The sequence below is a fragment of the Octodon degus genome, unplaced genomic scaffold (genome assembly GCF_000260255.1).
Source record: "Octodon degus isolate 3935 unplaced genomic scaffold, OctDeg1.0 scaffold00024, whole genome shotgun sequence".
Lineage (NCBI taxonomy): Eukaryota > Metazoa > Chordata > Mammalia > Rodentia > Octodontidae > Octodon > Octodon degus.
The window spans coordinates 16,489,829-16,509,478 of NW_004524600.1; the positions used below are offsets into that span (position 1 = coordinate 16,489,829).

At 40.0% G+C, this 19,650-nt stretch overlaps 1 protein-coding gene across 6 annotated transcripts in view; it reads left to right on the forward strand.

Annotated features, from left to right (window-relative positions):
• The window catches only part of Adgrg6 (adhesion G protein-coupled receptor G6), a 138,036-nt gene that overhangs the window by 115,624 nt on the left and 2,762 nt on the right, over positions 1 to 19,650 (forward strand). For 3 of the 6 annotated variants that reach the window (XM_023712221.1, XM_023712222.1, XM_023712223.1), the window contains 7 exons: positions 1,052 to 1,179; positions 1,817 to 2,085; positions 3,244 to 3,340; positions 4,137 to 4,420; positions 16,203 to 16,304; positions 16,878 to 17,030; positions 18,970 to 19,015. In XM_023712221.1, coding sequence (XP_023567989.1) covers positions 1,052 to 1,179; positions 1,817 to 2,085; positions 3,244 to 3,340; positions 4,137 to 4,420; positions 16,203 to 16,304; positions 16,878 to 17,030; positions 18,970 to 18,983 — 1,047 coding nt within the window. In that variant the 3' untranslated portion in view covers positions 18,984 to 19,015. The remainder of the gene's footprint in view (positions 1 to 1,051; positions 1,180 to 1,816; positions 2,086 to 3,243; positions 3,341 to 4,136; positions 4,421 to 16,202; positions 16,305 to 16,877; positions 17,031 to 18,969; positions 19,016 to 19,650) is intronic. The other 3 variants (XM_023712220.1, XM_023712219.1, XM_004628547.2) reach the window with 1 other exon arrangement.

Sequence of the window (19,650 nt, forward strand, 5' to 3'; positions counted from 1 at the left end):
TTTAATTAACATATAGAAGGAAAAATTAACATATAGAAGGAAAAATCTGTATCAGTTTTTTTCAGAAGAATCTAGAAGTTTATATTGGATATTCAGTAAATCCCCAATTCCAAGGAGGCTCTATTTTAGAACATGCCCATGTTTGAAGCAGTTTTTTTCATCCAGCCATAAATGTCTGGTCTCACCTCAAGATCTATCCCTGTTCTAATTCCCCTTTTAAGGAGGAAAAGAGATTGTCCTACCATGTCCAGAATTTTAAGTCTGCCTCAACACAGTGAAATTGATGATCCATGTGTTAATATAGTGAAAAATGTTCACTCCTGCCACCTAACAGTGGCACACTTTAAATTGTGCCCTTTCAGGTAGACAGGGATAAAAAGCAAAACAATCTAAAATTCTTAGCATGTTATTTATGAAAAATGTCGTTCAGAGCTTCCCACTTAATTCATACCAATCTGTGAAATGATCGTGATTCGAAGCCTCAACGTCACCCTTAGATCCAGATACTCATGGCCATCGGTGTCAGCTCTTCTGGTCTCCACTTGCAGAGAATCCAAGGATCCAAGGGTTTGGCATCAGACACTAGCCTCCATTTGAACTCACACCTCAGTTGTAAGAACAGAGACCTGCACCTGATTGCTCCCTGTGCGAGGGAGCTGCCTCCTCTCCAGTTTCAGGAGGAGGCCTAGCTGGTTTGTGGGGCAGGAGGGTACGAGGAATTGAGCTCAGTACCTTACACTTGCCAGGCAGGCACTGTGCCACTGAGCTGTATCCCCAGGCCGAGAGTGGGTGGTCTTACACTTCAGGGTTTTACAAGGCACGTAGAACTCAGGCAGGACAATAAAGATCGAGCAGTGTGTGCCTCCATCCTGCAAGAATGCTGCCTTTTTCTCTCACAGGCTGATCTACCAGGGTGGGATGAGTGGGATTTCCGCGTGGGTGCATTTTGTTGTCGCAGAGTGACCTGCCCGAGGTGAGCGGTGACTCTGAGGACACTGAAGACCTGTTAGGGCGGGGGAGTTCTTACAGCTGTTTTCCATGTGTGGTGCAGGACCTTCCACGGAGCGCCTCCCAGATAGATGCAAGAAACACCAAAGCCCTCACGTTCATCACCTACATCGGGTGTGGAGTGTCCGCTATCTTTTCAGCAGCAACTCTCCTGACATATATTGCTTTTGAGTAAGTGTCTTTCTGTCTGCCTGGCCTAGTGCTAACCGGTCCAAATGTGGAGGAGAAAACCGCCATGGTTTTGTGGGGGAGTCACGCACTTTGTGAATCACGTTGGGTGGTGCAGTTTTAATGTTCAGGTTCCTCATAGGACTAGACAATGCAGATGTTCCAACGATATTACTAAGGTTACAGTCATTGCATTTCTATTAAAAAACACTCAAATCTGTAAGAGATGGTTAACGTTTAACTCAATATAATTTTATAAAATGTTTTCTACAGCTTAAAACATGAAATTTTAAAGGAAATTTTTAACTCATTAAAACTTCAAAAAAAAGTTGAAGGGATTTGTTTTAAATGAAAATGTCTTCTTATCACTCTGGAATTCTTCCTGGATTGAAGAATGTCTGTGGAAACCAGTTGGGAATTATACAAACAATTGGAAACAGTTTGGAAATAAAATTAATATTTAAAAAATCTTTAACCTTCCAAATACCCATAAATATCTTTAGCTCTCGATGTGGTAGAACCCCGTCATAAAGAATAGCACTACCTAACCTGCTGCAGAGTTGTTGATGATCTGAATTTGCTCTCCTGCTTAAAAGATTTATTTAAAACATTAATCTTGGTCGGGTTTTTTTTTTTTTAGGAAACTACGGAGGGATTACCCCTCGAAAATCCTGATGAACCTCAGCTCAGCCCTGCTGTTCCTGAACCTCATCTTCCTCCTGGATGGCTGGATCACTTCCTTCGAGGTGGACGGACTGTGCACGGCAGTGGCGGTGCTGCTCCACTTCTTCCTTCTGGCCACCTTCACCTGGATGGGGCTGGAAGCGATCCACATGTACATCGCTCTAGTTAAAGTGTTTAACACTTACATCCGCCGCTATATTCTAAAATTTTGTATCGTCGGTTGGGGTAAGCCCACTGGATGTTTTCGCTTTGTTCTAACACAAAGATTGCCTGCTACTTGCAGAACCCTTGTTTCAAAAGAACCGCACTGCACACAGTGGGGCTGATGTGCATTGTATATCCTGAAGAAGGGGCATCCTCGGCGTTGCATTAAAAAAAAAAAAAAAGAAAGAAAGAAAAAAGAAACCTCTTCAGTCGTCCTCGCCACACTGAGGAGAAGAGGAAAGCCTTAGCGCCTGAGTCACCACAGGCTCACTTCCTGAGCCCCGAGCCAGCCCACCCAAGGCTGGAGAAGCAGCTGGCAGACCACGGCCGTTTCCATTATGCTTCCAAACAGAAAGGCTGGCTGAGACTTGCACTACACTCATCCTGAGACACACGCTCGTGGGGTGGAAGCCAGGGAGAGAATGTTATTTCTTTGTGTGCAACCAAGATATTTACAGCATTCTTGCCTTGAACTTTATAACACGAGGCTGTCCTCGGTCAGACGTGGAATGGTCGTGCTAGCCCGTTTGGAATCTTCTCTTGGAGCGCCTTTCTTTTTCTGGGCTTCATAGTGGGCTAGGCATTTTAGAGCTTTCTCACAATTTTTTTTTTTTTTTCAGATGGCAATAAAGATGTTAAGAGCTCTCTTAGGAGACAAGAAAAGCATCTTTCAGGGAATTGGGTAGCATCAATGTCCCCAGTGAAATATATGTGGGAGTATTTTATTGATTCTCTGGAGAGAATTTAAAAAAGACCATAAGGTCTTGATACCCCTCTTGTTTTTCACTCAGTTTTTCTAAATTATTTGCTTTACATAAAATATAGCAATAGAAGTTGCCCTTCTTTAGTGCTGCACTGTGGGGCCGGTGCGGTGCCATCAATGAAGCTACCTTTGCTGGTGCTGGATTCTGTAGACTCAGGGCCTCCACCTCCAGGGGGATCACTGAACAAAGAGAAGATGAGCCTGGAAAGAGCAGATTTGTGTGTTGCCAAGCAGGGTCGTGATTTTACCCCAAGCCGAGGATGTTGTTAGTGGTTTTACCCAACTTGCCAGTTGTAAGAAGTTGGGTCTGTGACATGGAAGTTTTTTCCTTCCCTCTTTCCTTGTTGTTATCAGTACTTAAAGGTCAGTCCTTTTTGCTTCAGGAGAGCTCATTGTGTCTTATCTTTTCATAACAGGGTTGCCTGCCTTCATCGTATCAGTTGTTCTAGCAAGCAGGAAACAAGATGAAGTCTATGGTAAAGAAAGTTACGGGAAGGAACAAGGCGATGAGTTGTAAGTTGTATGAGCTTTAGTGGAATTTGTTTTGGATGACTATATGTCTTTTGTGTCCTAGAGTTTATTTTACGTTTCTGTACAAATAGTGAAGTTCTCACTGGGTACTAGGACATCTGTGAATTGTAGCACTTGTAAATTCTTTTTATTTTTTTGTTTAATTTTTTTAACACTTGTAAATTCTGACCAGAATACAGTTTTTAATTTTCTTTCTTATATTTTATGATCTATATAGCATTCTGAGTACATCCTTCATTGCACTAAGGTGTTTTATAATAAATATAACCTTTGCAGTTGTGCATAGGAAGTGTTCATATAGGAATCCTAAAATGGTACCATAAGTTTTCACCTCAATTAGGACAGTTATATATTAATAAGAATTACTTTGTTCACTATAATGATCCCATAAGTAGGTGTGACTTAAATGACTATAAATTAAGTCTTCTCATTGAGCAATGCAGGAATAATGAATTTGATCCTTTCTGTATGAGGCTGCTGACATGATTTTGCCAAGAGTCCTTTAGAATGGTAGTACGCAAGTGCCCCAGTTACAAAGCAGAGCAAAGCTGAGTGCCGAAACTTCCCATTCTTACAGTAGAGGCACAGAAGAGAAGAGGGGTGAGACATGGTTTGGGCGGAGCCAACCCAAAATGTTCTCCTAGGTCTAGGGAGGCAAAGTGACTTTCCAAAGGGGTTGAAGAGGGAAATCTGCCCTAGTTCAGCTCAAACCAAGAAAAGTCCTCAAATAAGCAGGGCATGATAAAACTCCTTCTCTTTCATTTCTTCTTTTGCTAAGCTGCTGGATTCAGGACCCGGTGGTGTTTTATGTGACCTGTGCTGGGTATTTTGGAGTCATGTTCTTCCTCAATGTAGCCATGTTCATTGTGGTGATGGTGCAGATCTGCGGGAGAAACAGCAAGAGAAGCAATCGGACCCTGCGAGAGGAGGTTTTGAGGAACTTGCGCAGCGTGGTCAGCCTAACCTTTCTGCTGGGCATGACATGGGGTTTTGCTTTCTTTGCCTGGGGACCCTTAAATATCCCCTTCATGTACCTGTTCTCCATCTTCAATTCATTACAAGGTAAGATAAATGCTACCTGAGAACTTTCCACTTTGTAGTTTATCATATTTGCTGATAAGCTTCCTTTCAGACAGATGCCACCTTGAGTCTCTGTCCCCAGTCCAAGTGCACAGATAGCTTTTATCTCCCATCCAGTTTGCTGAGTGTTTCTGCTCTTCAGGAAACCGTGTCCTATACAGGTTTCCCGTGCATGTTCAGAGTGTTCTGTTTCTATCCAGGGGCAGAAGCAATGTACCTTGGGTCTTGGATTTAAAACTAGGCACTACCTAATTTAGAAACTCTTGTGTTTTCAAGAGGTAGAGCAATCTAACAAATGTTTGCTTAGCATTTGTTTGTTCTTCTTTGTATAAAAATATAAAGCTTCCTTCAAGTTTCCAGTCGCATTTCTGATTCTACAGGACAGATTCTCATGTACTCTATAGTGACTTTAACTTTTAACCCTGATCAATACAAATTTGATTTTTTTCTTGAAAATGAATTTATATTCTTTTTTTAAAATTTTATTTATTTGTGTGTGTGTGTGTGTGTGTGTGTGTGTGTGGCCAGCTCAGTCCACCAGGGGGCAGGGCTGGCTGGCCTGTGGTGCTGGGGGATTGAACCGCGGTCCCTGTGCTTTGCCAAGCTTGTTCTAAGTAGGTGCTTTAGACTACTGAGCCATCTCACCAGCCCAAATTTATATTCTTTTAATATGCCCCATGTTGTTGATAAAACCTATAATGTTCAGTATCATAAAGCCAACAACCCAAGAGAAATTAGAGCACATTGGGATACTTGTGAGTGCTGCTAATGATTTACAGAAGGCCTTGGCTTTGCAGCTGTGGGTGTATGGAAAGGAAGCCCAACCTGAAGCTGACCCAGCCAGAGCTGGGGTGGAAGGCAGGTTTGTGCAGTGCAAATGTGGCACCCAGTAGGGTGGTCCCTGCAGGTGGAGTCAAGAAAGGTTTGTTCTTAGCTGCAGAAGAATATGATTCACTGCTTACCCAACCCCCATCCGTTTGTAAACTAAAGCACTGTGTCAAATATTTTTTGTTTAAAGAAGGGATGTAGGAAAGGAGAGATTCTGGGCATGGTCTAAATCCACACAGGGAATCCTGTGGCATAAATGTACGCCAGTTAGCTCAGCCAGTTATTCAGGTTCACTCGCCCATAGCAGTGGGACTGTGCAGGCTTGTTATCTTTAATTAATAGAATAATATGCAGGAAGTTCGTCTGCAAAAGTTGGAAACAGCACATGAATCTATCTTCCTTGGGCTCTAGCTGTATGTAGTGAGCATTCCTTCACTTAAACTCTTCTATAATACACTACATAAAAGGGCCTAAGTAAATATTGACAAAAGTGTCTGTTAACATTAGAAATTCCATGGTTTTATATTTCAGGATTGGACATGAAAGGCACAGTGATCTGCCAGCCCAACCTTGGTTTTGCTTTTAGAGTTTCCTGGCAGTGTCATTAACCTTCAGCAGCTACAGTTGTCTGTGCAGCTCTGTTTCCATGAATAAGAATTGGGATGTTTTATTTTTCCCAGCATGGGTCTCTTGTCAAGAGGGAAAAATGTTGTAAGCCATCATCAAGTCAATGTTCTTCATAAATCACTGACTTTTTAAGACTGATTTTCAAATTATACAAATTCAGAACAGATTTCTGCAGATATGATGATATTAAAAAGCACCTTCTAAAAAGAATTTAAATTAAAAGGCAGTGATAGTACATGAGTCTACCAATGATTGCTTAGTCAGCCAGGCTATCTGAGACTTCTTGGGACACTGTGGAAAGTTACTTATTGGTTTTTATTGGTGAGTCCTTCCAAGAGAGGCTTTGTTGTTACAAGTTTGTGCTTTATTAAAAAAAAAAAAAAAAAAAAAACTTGTGGAATTTAGTCAGTTTAAAGGAACAACTAAAGGACTACAAAATTGAATCATGTACCACTTAAGAGAAATTCATTATTATCTATTCATTCTCTTTCCAGTCCTCCTTATTTTAGCAAATTTCCTTTTCCTTTGGTCCTTTGACTCATGGAGTTTATACCACGAGACACTGATGTTTATCAGTGTATCACTTTATGGCAGGTAGTGTTGAGGAGACAGAAGACATGAGATCTATGGCAGAATCTGAAGAATCTGTAGGAATTAAATGGGGGAAAGTTGGGAGTAGAAACGGGCAGGAGTCTCTCGGGTGGAAGGTACTTTCTAAGTGCGAGGGTAGTTGTAACCCTTTTGGAAGATACATGTGGAAAGGGTTACCTGGGTCAAGTGAAATTTACGCTTTTTATCTTTTGAGGAATCTGCACACTGATTTCCGTCATGGTTATGATAGTTTACCTTCTCACCACCACATCACAGGGGTGCGTGCATGCCCGCTGGTAGCACAGTGCAGGTTATATCAATAGATCTTGGACATGGTGTGTGTGTCCATCAACAGGTGAGTAAGGAAGACGTGGAATACACATATGTGGGCTACTGTTCTGATGTACAGTAAGATGAACTTGAGGCATTTGTAGGCACGTAAATAGAACTTGAGAACATAGCATTATTAAAGCTTGAATATTGCATGGTTTGTCTTATATGAGACTATATATATTTATAAGATAAATATTTAAATTTTCACTTAATTTTTTTAAAAGAGCATTGAGAGGTATTTATATATATTATATGTAATATATTTACATAAAGTAAAGAACAAAATAGAAGATAGATAAATAGAAAGTAAAAGGTTCAAATAGTTCCTTACCTGTTTCACTGTTTCAAAAGTATTTTAAAATATATGCTGATTTATTTCATGTATGCTCCTAGTTTTTATTAGTTCATTGAAAAGATAGCTTAATGCTGTTACCTGATTGGGTGTAGTTTTGTAAGAGACTCTTGTGTGTCTATGTCATGTATACTGAGTAACTACTTTAAAGAGCATGATATACAAGGTACTAGCTGTTGTTATTATTAGTTTGTTAGGAAATTTTAAAATTTCATATAAATTTTAAAAAGAGCAGCGTGGAGCATGTCAAAGGTGTTTGGCCTGCAGTGTGGCCCGATTGGGCGTGTGTTCTGTAAAGGGGCAGGTGGACAGAATGTGCAGAATGATCCAATGACGCTTGCAGGGAGAGCAGAAGGAGGCTGTGGAGTGGTCGAGATGGGGGCCAGTACCTTAGGCCATGTGGGATGGGCGCTGGGAGTGAGGAGCAAGCAGGGGGAATGTGGGAAGCATGTGCCTCAAAGCACTCGATGTTGGTTTGGACATGAAGCTCTTATATTTCTACAATAATTGGGGGAAGGAGTTGTCTCATAACACAGTATTCTAAAAACTGAAACTCCGAAGGATGTGTGCATGCATCCTCGGAGTTCACACACAGCTAAGCACTGAAGCATCATCAATGGCTTTCTGAGCCCTATGGGGCATGCAGAGCTGGGACTGAGCCAGCAGCGAGGCTTTAGGGAAGCCACTGAGACTCAGGGCACATCTTTCAGAAGAGTGACTTTTAAAAAAAAAACTAAATTTAGGATAGGGTCTATAAGGTGTATAGGGTTTATAGGGTCTACAGAGTGTACAGGGTCTGCAGGGTGTACAGGGTCTACAGGGTGTACAGGGTCTACAGGGTGTACAGGGTCTGCAGGGTGTACAGGGTCTGCAGGGTGTACAGGGTTTTCAGGGTCTGCAGGGTCTACAGGATCTGCAGGGTGTACAGCGTCTACAGGGTGTACAGGGTCTGCAGGGTGTACAGGGTCTCACTACGTAGATGGGACTCATAGTGATTCTCCTGTTTTCAGCCTCCCAAGTGCTGGGATTACAGGCATGTGCCACCACGCCCAGTCTCAATCACAGGCTCCGCGTGCCCCAGGGGCAGGGTCAACATGGCATGCTGGGCATCAAACCCAGGCCGCTGCACTCTGCTAAAGCAGGCATTTTAGTCCACTGAACTATCTAGCTGGCCCTTGAGTGAATTTTTATAGATTTCTTTTCTTCAAAATTTGGTTCAGAGGGGCCGGGGAGATGGCTCAGTGGAATAAGCGCTTCCCTGGCAAGCACAAGGACCTGAGTTCAATCCCTGGTTCCACAAAAAAAAAAAAAAAAAAAAAAAAAAAAATTGGTTCAGTGTGTTAAAAATCCACTTTATCTCACAGAGTTCATGTATGTTGGTGTGTATGTACAAATACACACATGCGTGATTATAGGAATGCTCATAACCACGGTATGGACATTATGCATTTTATGTGCTTTTTCTATTTTATTTGCATGTTATTTTATAGGTACTTTAATTTTATTTGGTTTTATATATTTTCATTTTTCACATATACTTATAACTAACCAATTACCAAAAATCACACTATCAGAAAATATAATTTATGTGACTATAATTAAAATTTTACCTAATTGAGTAAGCAGATAAATCCAAGTGGCCAAGTTCATTATTTTCTAATTAGCCATAGTGTATTTTTATTTTACCTACTTGACTAAATTGCATAATAATTATTTCATTGATATTTTTTCTAAGATTGAAAGGTAAACCTTTTCTTAACATGGTGGAGTTACCTGTCTACTTGTACTTCATAATTTTACTCCTTTCCCACAGTGAAACTGGTAAATCATTATATTAAAATTACATACAGATTGCTATACAAAAAAGAAATGTTCGACATAATTTCATCATGGAGTGTGTCTATCTGAGAACCTTGGATTATACATCAGTAATTCATCCTTAAAAAGGCAGTTTCCTACTTGCCAAGATGGTCTTGATGAGGGTGCTACTAAAGGTCTGTGTCCAGACGATGCCACCCACACATCTGTGGGTGGAATGATTCCTCTGAGATTCAGCTGTTGGTTATGCAAACTATGAACTGTAGCTCTGCCTGTATAATTTGTTCATTAACTGTTACAAAAATATTTGACACTGTCAATTACATTAGGCATCTCCAACATTATAGGGCGATTTAACTCTCCTGATAAGCTCATAGAATCATAAGGTCTAACTCAGTTTCTAGAGTTTAATCTTCAGTTTTCGTTTCCAGGAATGCTAAATAATATTGATAAATAGCTCAAGCTCAAGGAGCCTCCTTCCGTACAGATAAGACAACATGATGTGATGCAACATGCTATCCTGCAACTAGGAAGTGCTGTGGGAAACACAGAAGGCCATGACTCGTCTAGTCAGAGATAATGTTTGCCTTGAATTGCTTTGATAACATTAAGGTACCCAGAGCAGCAGAATCAGGGCATGTTTGTATCATGAATAGTGATTTGCTGGCACTTTTGAAAAACATCTGATTTTACTTTTTTTTTTTTTCAAGTCTTGAAAATGAAGGATAAGAGACCGGGGAGATGGCTCAGTAGAATAAGTGCTTCCCTGGCAAGTGCAAGGGTCTGAGTTCCATCCCCAGTTCCACCAAAAAAAAAAAAAAGTGAAGGATAATATTATTCTCATTTAGCAAATACTTTTCTTGAGGTCATTAGAGTCTGACAATGTAATGACTATAGAAAACATGAAAATAGCAAGACACAGTATTGGGGGGGGATTACTAAGTAGAAAATCCAAACCCATAACCGCTCCTTCAGTTTTTTTTTTAAATTTGTTAAGAGATGAATGTCTACTTCCATTTAAAAACCTATTAATGAGCACAAATTTAATGAATAAATGAGAACTTAATATCTTATAGTTTGTGAAAAATCATTTAGGGAACTATGATAATGTTATTGGCAAACTAAGAAAATGAAATTTTACCTCAGATTATGAAGTAACACATGCTGAATGCCAATTAAGTCTTCTTTGCCCTGAAGGTTGAGGTTAGTAGCTTATAATAGTCAAGCTGTTGTGCTGTCACACATACAGCACACATTCTGGATTGCGCCAAGGTAGCCCCAAACACCTGAAGAGACGTTATGTTGAGTGAAATGTTACACTCCATGAGGAAATAAATCACTCATCTTTTGGCAGTGAGCTTTGTAACATAGAGAAATAATTTTTTAAAGGGCAACTTGGTACTATGAAAGAAGGATTCAAGAAGTTTCCAAAGACAGCCATAAACCTTTAATGATTCCCAGCCCAAGAGCCAGCTGGCTTTGTCTGAGACAGCAGAACCCAAGACCTGGTTAAAGAGACAGAGGAAGGCTCAGTGGGCAATTGAGAGGTCATCTAGACCATTTATGTTAACAGTCATAATGTACAGCATGCGGTCTCTTCTGCCCAAATACCTGGTTCAACTAATTCTTGCATGATTTCCCAATTAAAAACTCCAGAGCTTTATGCTTCTGTTCAAGGCCTGATGAAGACACTGATCATTCACTTACTACTCACCTTGATTCCATCCCACATCACTGAAGCTTTTTTGTGCAGTATCTGCAGTCTTTCCTTTGTGTTTTTATGTCTTTACCATCCAGGTTAATGAAAAATCAGCTTAAGCTTTATGTCCAAATGTATTGATGTTGATTCTGCCATAGTGTCAGTGGCTCGCAAGTGATGAAAGACTCTAAGCCAGTGGTGCAAACCTGTGGCACACGCCACAGTGGCTCTGTATCACCAGCACTCCCAGAAGTGAGGGCCCTAACTAGTTCATTATTTTCCCCTTCATCTGCATGATTCAAAGGGACCCTTTAGAGAACAATGAAAAAATGATACTGTGTTATGCCACAAATTTTACTATATATTATGTTCAATCTACAGGAATTGCTTCTGGAAAATTTTTTTTCAACTTTTGATAACCAAGCTAAAGACTGAGGAATATTTGCCTGTTCATTTTACATGTATGCCAGAAAGTTGCTTATTGGCTAAAGCAAGCAGAAGGAATGAGTTCGATGCAGGGGCCAATTTTCTAGGCAAGATCTCTAAGTTTGTCTTTAACAAAATATTCTTAGTAATTAAATAGCTCTACAAAAACTAAGACTAAAGACAAACGGCAAAAATCTATAATGAATAAGACAAATATTTAGAAGGAAGATTAAATTTTTACCTTTGTTGATTTTTAAAAATTTCAACAGCATATGCTTGTAGCATATGTTGATTACATTGATTGCTGGAGTTGATACATGTACATAGCATCCCTTTAGTCTTTTTACACTCCCTCTGCTCCTTTCTGCATCTTTTATTCTCATTTACAAAAGCCCTATCTCCCTCTTTCCTGTTACTGATCTTTTCTTTTGCTCTTTAAATTGTTTATCTTTTGAGTTTCTCATATAGGAGAAATTAGGTAACATTTAAGCTTCTCTGTCTGTTTTTTTTTCACTTAACATTAAGATTCAAACATGCTATTGAGTGTGTTCTGAGATAGATGGCAACATTAATGATCAAAATCCAAGCCCACTAGTTGAGATTTTTCAGAATGCTTCTTGTTCCTTGTGTAAGGCACTCTCTCTTCTCTGGCTGCTCCTTTTCTGCATTTGGTGAACCGGCACTGGCCCTTAGAGTCCTGCTCTAGGAGAATTCAGCCAAGTGTGGAGTTTGTTACATTTTCCATCCTGACAGTATCCGTAGGCAGCCCCACTTTCCCACATGCACTGCAATGCTGTCCTCCTTCACTGTTGAAGATGTGTTAAATAAGAAGCTTGCAAAGTTTATTGCACATTAAAACACTTTTAATCCTCATGTTGTAAGTTTAAGCAATCATACATTTCTGATTAGTGAAAGACGGAGGACAAAAGCAGTCAGAAGTGGGGCCAGGAAGAGAGGGTAGAGAACTTGAATCAGTGCAGTGGAGCTTTTCAGGCTAAAATCTTCCCCAGCAAGGGCCTCTGCGAGCTCCTTCATCAGACAGAAGGGTTTTCTAAAACTAGCAATAGTCTGTCAGGTTCAAGGAAGGGCTTTCACTCCGAATTCAATCTTAGGACCTTTTGGGTTAGATAGGCAATGTCCTTTACTTCTTAGTTAAATAAAGCTCAGAGTACCATGATGAATAATAAGGCCTAATTGTCATGGCCTCTGGTCACAACATGAAGTTGTTTTAGAAAGGTAAAAGACTGTGTGTTTCCCAAGAGCGACGAAAATGATCAAAGGGGGAAAAATTGATAGACAGCAGAGACTATGAGAAATGAGATTCCCTGGGATGTCAACAATGCACTACACTAATATTTTCTGATTTTAGTTCTCCTTGTGGCATTAGAATCTATAAGTAAATGGGAAAAGTAGCCAGAATTTAAGAGACAAGCTCACTGTTTTCTCAGCTCACTGGCTCATGATCTGTTGCTTCTCACTGAAGAGTTTAGAAGGCAAGTGTCCTGCCCACCACATTTCCCATGGCTGGCTTCTAAACAGGATAATTGGTTCTGAAAGAATTTTGGTATCCTATTTGTTGCCAGACCAACTTAAATTCATAAGAAAGTGGCTTATTACTACAAATAGTAAAATTGCCTATCAGGGGAGTCTCACTCAAATCCAAAGTGAGAGGGTAGCTCAAGACTAAAGAATTTGCCATAGGGGCTGGGGAGATAGCTCAGCAGTCTAAAGCACCCACTTAGGCAAGCTCAGGCAAGTGCAGGCAACATGGTTTGATCCTCGGCACCACATGCCATGCCAGCCCCACCCCCAGGGCAGGCCAAGCTGGCCACAAAAATAGTTTGCCATTGTGTATAGTATTATACCTTAGAAATTAAAATGTATTAATTCTTTTTTTTTAACATTTATTTATTGTGTGTGTGTGTGTGTGTGTGTGTGGCCAGCTCAGCCCACCAGGGGGCGCAGCTGGCTGGCATGTGGTGCTGGGGGATCGAACCGTAGTCCCTGTGCTTTGCCAAGCTTGTTCCAAGTAGGTGCTTTAGACCACTGAGCCATCTCACCAGCCCCAAAATGGAATAAGGTTTTTTTTTGTTTTTTTTTTGGTTCCTCGAATGCCTTCAGGGCCCTTTTGGCCAGCTGGAGAGTTGTGAGTTTCAAACTCCAGCAACCTGAGGCCGACAGCTTTGCGGAAGCAGCCTAAAATGTATTAATTCTTAATCATTCTAACTTCTCATACTTATTATTTTGTCCCACACTGAACAGGGAGACAAAGCTTTTACATGACTTCTAGCACTTACTTAACTTTAGAGATGTTCTGCGTCGGATTCTTAGTCTAATTCACAGGCCAGCGTCTCTGCAACTTATTTGGTGCTGTATACTTACAGGCAATTATGGTTGCTTAAAATATGTGATGTCATCTCATATTGCATAATTATGGCTTAGAGCATTACATCATCAAAATATTTTATTAAGTCGGTGTATCTTTAATCTCTCCTCTCTTGTGGAGAGCATTGTGGTCAGCATCTGATTCTCAAACTAATTAGGGTTTTAGTCCCCAGTCAGGCAAAAAAGTCAAATCTGTAACCTAGGTTTCTTCCAGTGTCCTCAAGACATCAGACATGATCTCTGAAATTTTTGTCACAAAAGTAATAATCGAGCCTAAAGAGAAAAGCCAATGTTTAGAAGATTTCAAACTTTGCCCCAATAAAAGAAAGTCATTAGTTTGATGTGAAGCTCTATAGCAAATAAAAGTTGGATTAATACCTGAGAACAGATGTCTTTAGTTGAAATATATATCTTCCGGCAGAATACAGACTATGCCCTATATATTTAGCTGTGAGATAAAAATACATTCAATAACCATTTCTGGAACCTCTGATCTAGTTAAAGGAAAATAGCATAAACCGAGGCAGTGAGCTTCCTTGTCTAAACCTTCAGCCCTTCACCCGACTCTTGGTGGCCTTGCCTTGGGTTTCCTTCCCCTCCTCTCTGCCCTGACACTGTCACCAGTGCTTCACACTGCAGAGGAGCCACTAACACATTCAGGTTGCTGATGCACATTTGCTTTTTCACACCACTGGCATGTGAAGTGTCCTTGCCTATTAAAAGGAAACAACTGTTTGGCGGATTGCAGAGGTATGGGAAGGCACTGAAAAACCATCAGAGTCTTCAGAAGGTAAAGAAGAGGCCTGGAGCAACGGTGCTTCTCCCTGCTCCAGGCAGGAATGTCCATTCCTATTTTATCTCTTCTTCATCAAACAAATGCATTCATTAGAAGCATAGCTTCATATTCATTTAGCTCAGGCGAGACAGGTGACTCATTAATCGTGGTTATTACAATTCATTCAATCATCCAAGATTTACTGAATTCCTTTGTAGTTCTTGGCATTCCTCTGTAAACCTCCAGCAACCATGTAGAATAGACAAAGATCTGTGTTTGTGTGGGTCTTACTATCTCCTAGGAAGTGATAAACAATGAATAAATGGGGACACACGATATTAGTGCAGAGAGAAAGTAGGTGTGTGAAAGGGAGTGACTGTGGTCCACTCTCAAAGCATGTGTCAGCTGATGCCCTCTCTGGGAAGTTAGGAGTTCCTACAAGATTTGAATGACAGGAACACCCTGTTGTGGAAAGAGTTTCAGCATGTTGGATAGGGATGAACTTAAAACATTGAGAGGCAGCAGGTAAAAATGGTTTAAGGGTCTTGTTTAGGAGGACTTTAGAACATTTGGGGTTTGAGGTGACACAGGAGACACAGCCAAACAAAGCTGTCTGGAAAACTATTATGGGTTTCAATCTGGTGATATTGGGGACAAAATAGGGTGAGACCAAATAGGAAATAGTCGTCAGTCTCAGAGACCTGATAATTTTATTTTACAAGCATTAGGACACTGTGGTCAGGGCCAGCCAGATAGCTTAGCAGACTGAAGTGCCTGCTTAGGAAGATGCGAGGGCCGGGGGTTGGTGCTGGAACAAGAAAGATCACTAGAGTCCAGTCTGTGTAGTGAGACCCTGTAGACCCTGTACTAAGTACATTTTTTAGAAAAGGACACTGTGACCATAGAAGAGCTGGGGACCTGGGTGTGAGTGATGGACATGTCAACTTTTAAGACTGAAAAAGAATGTAACAAGAAGAACAAGAGGAAATCCCAGAAAACCAGGGACAAAGTTTCTACCTTCGTGATGTTGAGGATGAGGAAGTCATTCATCCTCGAATACTGCCAGGTGGCCTAGTTCAATGGCCACAGGCAGCCGTGTTTGCAGTACAAAGCTCACTGTGATCAGAGAAGTTGTGATGAAGTCCTGTGCATGGATTGCAGCCCCTAGGAGTGTGTTAAGCAAAGAAGATATAAGAGGAAGTAGAGATAGTAAAAATTAATCAGTTACACATGGCTCACTGGGAAAGTGAAATTGAAGGAGTACAAGTTAAGGGCAGATTTTTTTTTAAGAAAAGTACTGAATACTGTTTGTATGGAAATGGGAATGACCAATAAAAAGGAGGAAAGGAGGAAGTTGATGAGGCCACAGAGAGAGAGTTAGAATTCCAAGCAGAGGGCCGGGGAGATGGCTCAGTGGAATAAACGCTTCACTGGCAAGCATAAAGGCCTGAGTTCAATCCCCGGTTCCGCCAATAAAATAAAATAGAATTCCAAGCAGATTCCCTGAGAGTTAATAGGAGCTGGTCTCCAAAGCAATAGTGACACAGTTAGTGTTTGATAGGCACAAAGAGTGACTGTAAATGTGAAGACATCTTCCCAAGATGGAAATATTTCTGTGTTACAATGCTGAGAAAGTAAAGTAGGCAGGTAGAGTCAGGGCTTTTTGCTTTGGGGACATGTTTAACCTGCAGAAAGACCACTTTATCAGGGCCCAGGCTAATATATTGGCATTATAACCGCAGCAATATACTTAGGTAAAATAGCTCAGCATACATACATTACAAACGTGATGAGTTTATGGGTGTTCTCATTTTTCTCTTTGTGACTTATAGGTAAAAACTTTAAAATTAAAATGAATCTAGAAATTTAATAAGATGTATCATTAAAAATGTGTTGGGTGGCCTAAATGCGCATATTGTCTTTCTCGCAGGCCTGTTCATTTTTATCTTCCATTGTGCAATGAAAGAGAATGTGCAGAAGCAGTGGAGGCGGCATCTCTGCTGTGGTAGATTTCGCTTAGCAGACAACTCAGGTAAAGGCGCATCGGTTAGTTGGCTTTTGTGTATAAAATTGGAACAAGCTGTCATTGTTTAGCCTTCCGTTGTCAGAGCACCCCAGCCCCAGTGGTAGCAAGTATGAGAAGATGCTTACCTGAAGTCAGAATATTAGGATCAAAAAAGGTCGGAGAACTTTGAACCTGACCCTACTATTCTACAGAAAAGCATGAATTCCAAATAGGTTAACCTAGCTGCTCAAGGTTTGATGTCTAATTTGACAGCTCAGATGTCCTGACGTTCTGCTGCATCAGATCCACCCTTCCATTTTTCTTGAGATTCTCAACTACATTTTTAGGTGAAATATATATGTACATGTTTTTTATCAATGTGATTGCTTCTCACCTTTAGAATACAGTAGTGGGGTTCTAAATAGTAAGAAACTTTTCCATTTTCTCATTTTATTATTGTCTACATCTCAGAGTCTTCTCTGAGCTGTTTCCAGCGTATTAGAAAACTCATATGACTGAGACAAATTAATGTAGTCATACTTTTTCAAGCAGAGCATATTCCCCATGAAGGAGACTGAAGTGTGACATCATTTCTTTCAGACTGGAGTAAGACCGCTACCAATATCATCAAGAAAAGTTCTGATAATCTAGGAAAATCTTTGTCCTCAAGTTCCATTGGTTCCAACTCAACCTATCTTACATCTAAATCTAAATCCAGCTCCACCACCTATTTCAAAAGGAACAGCCACACTGGTGAGTCACTCCGGCCATCATAAAGCTGACCCTGCTGTAGTTCCCATTGGGTCTGTTTTCATTTAAAAAAAAAACAGGCCTATTGTGAAGACTGATGGAAAACTGCCTGATAAAATGCTTCTTTTCAATTTGTGAGAATAAAGTCTGAAGATTGTATCCAGCAAGTTTATAAATATATTCCTTTAAAAATTTTATAACCCTCTGATATATACTTAACCAAATCACTCATTCAAATAGTAATGTATCTTATCACTTGATTTGAAACTTAGTTTTTCCTTGGATATTATGGCATTTTGTGTAAAAATTAATGTTTAATTTGAAATTATAGAAATTGAGTTGTAAACTATGTCATATAGTAAGAAACCTACTTGACAAGTTAGCATAGGATTGGAACAAGTACCGTCTAAGGTAAATATTTTAAGATTTCATTCCTTAATTATTGGAAGTGTTTTTGGCAACTAGTCTGTAGCTTACTAATTAAGTATGAAGGGATAGAGAGCCCAGTGTTTGGAAAGTGATCAGGGCAGGAAGAAATACTATTCCTTTGTTCCTCTCATGTTTTCTCTTCTGTCTACAATGACCACATATCCTAACACTGAGTGTGCATGTGGACAATCCTGTGACAAGAAGGCAACTAGTCAAAATTATTTTCTAGTATCTGATAGCCAGTGAGTGTTACAAAAAGATGTACTGTTTTAATAATTTCATAAAGAAACAATGGAATGACTACTTTAAAATGTCAATTAAGCCCCTCGCACACAACTGTTAACATTTAGCACACACTCCTTCCTAATTTATATTACTTCTAAGTGAGTAATCGTCACTTTTTAACTTCTACCTTTGTTGGCTGCTAATAAAATATAGAGCTGTTATATGTAAGTAAAGATAAACAGCACAGAACAGAATAACACTGGACATTTTGTAAATAGGAAGGAGTTGTGATATTTCTGTACCTGTTCATATGGTAAACACTTGATGACGGTGACCCTTCTGTATGTCCCAGTTCCTTGCCACTGGTGTGGCCACTGCCTGGCACTTAGGGTAGTGCTGTGGAAGGAACTTTAAGTGTTTAGAAAATTTGTTAATTCCAACATGTAGGAGAGAACTAAGAACTTGGAGCAACGTACGACAGCAGTTCTTAAAGTTTCTTGGAGTAAAAGAAACATTTTGGAGAGAAATCAAATGAAAGATGTTCTCTTCCCAGATAAGTTGTGCATGTAGTTTTGCCTAAAATCAAGAGTCCATGCATCTCCCTGCTTGAGAATTCTGTACCTGTGTAAGGAAATTGCTGACACTTTTACGATCCAAGTAGACGATTCTACCTATTTGGTAGTTCTCTGGCACAGAATCTTGCACCTACCATGATTTTTTTTCCACTGTAATTCTCATTTTGTCTCTTCAGTTGGTGCTCTATCTGTCAGTAGCAAATGTGTAGCCATTAGACCACTTAAATTGTTTTCAGGCTAGCACAACTGAGAAGAAAGAAATGCCTCTTAAAAGGGGAGATTAACAAGTTAGATCACTTGGAACATGGGGTATGTTAGAAATATTGAGGAAAGAAAGGGTTGTGGGGTTTTGGGGAAAGCTAATGAGAAACTGAAAGAGGAAATGCAGAACTTGAGGTGCTAAAGGCAAATTTATTATTTCAAAATGTCATGTGCTTTTTTGTTATATTTTAAAAGAATATAGTAATGTTTTTACATTTACCTTAAGCAAAGAACACTTATAGCTAAATGAATTCTTCTCTACTAGCATGAGGATGTAATGTGCTTTATGGCACCATTTATATAATGAATTACGCTATCTCGCCAGTTCTGAATGGGACAGCTGTATGCTGTGGATTGCTTAGAGTATGCAAAAAGTCACTGCGTATCCTCACAGGTCTCTAGTTGCTTTACTTCTTCAAATTGATCTAGCCATTCATGTGTTTATGGTGTAGATAATGTCTCCTAAGAGCATTCCTTCAACAAAAGTGGATCATTCAGGTAACTTTTTATTACTTTTTTGAATGCATGAATTTTTGCAAGGTAATAAGGGGATGTTTGCATGGATTGAGCTAAGGTTCTTGCTGCACCAGCAGAATGGCTTGTGCTTTACGGTACTTTTCAGCAAGCACAGTGCTGTTCCTGCCCTGAGCTGGCATTTCTGAAGAGTTCAGTGGCAGCCTGCTGTGCTGGCTCTTCGCTGCATGGGGTGTGCAAGACGCTCCTTCTAGGAAATGTACCATGTTCTGGAGTGAGCGGACCACATAGCATGAAAAATAATGAAAATAAAGCAGTTTTTGAGAAGAGAACTTTTATAGAAGTATGTGAGTTTCTTTTCCTTTTTGCTGCTCTTATACAATGCTAGATAAGTCATGGTACATTCATAGAAGTCATGAAAGATAAATTGTCAATGCCAAGCTGCTTTATGAGGATTTTTATTTGCTTGAAATTTCAGCCTAAGTCAAATAATATAATAGTTTGTTTCTCTAGCCCCTGGTTTTCGCATTTACAGCTGTCATGAAAATCTTTCTCTTTCATACTGTAATATCTAACCAGAAGACTGGAAATACCCCTCTTTCAGAATTTTACTTTATTAGACTGTAAAGATCCATCCAATTGGATCCCATCTTTGGATG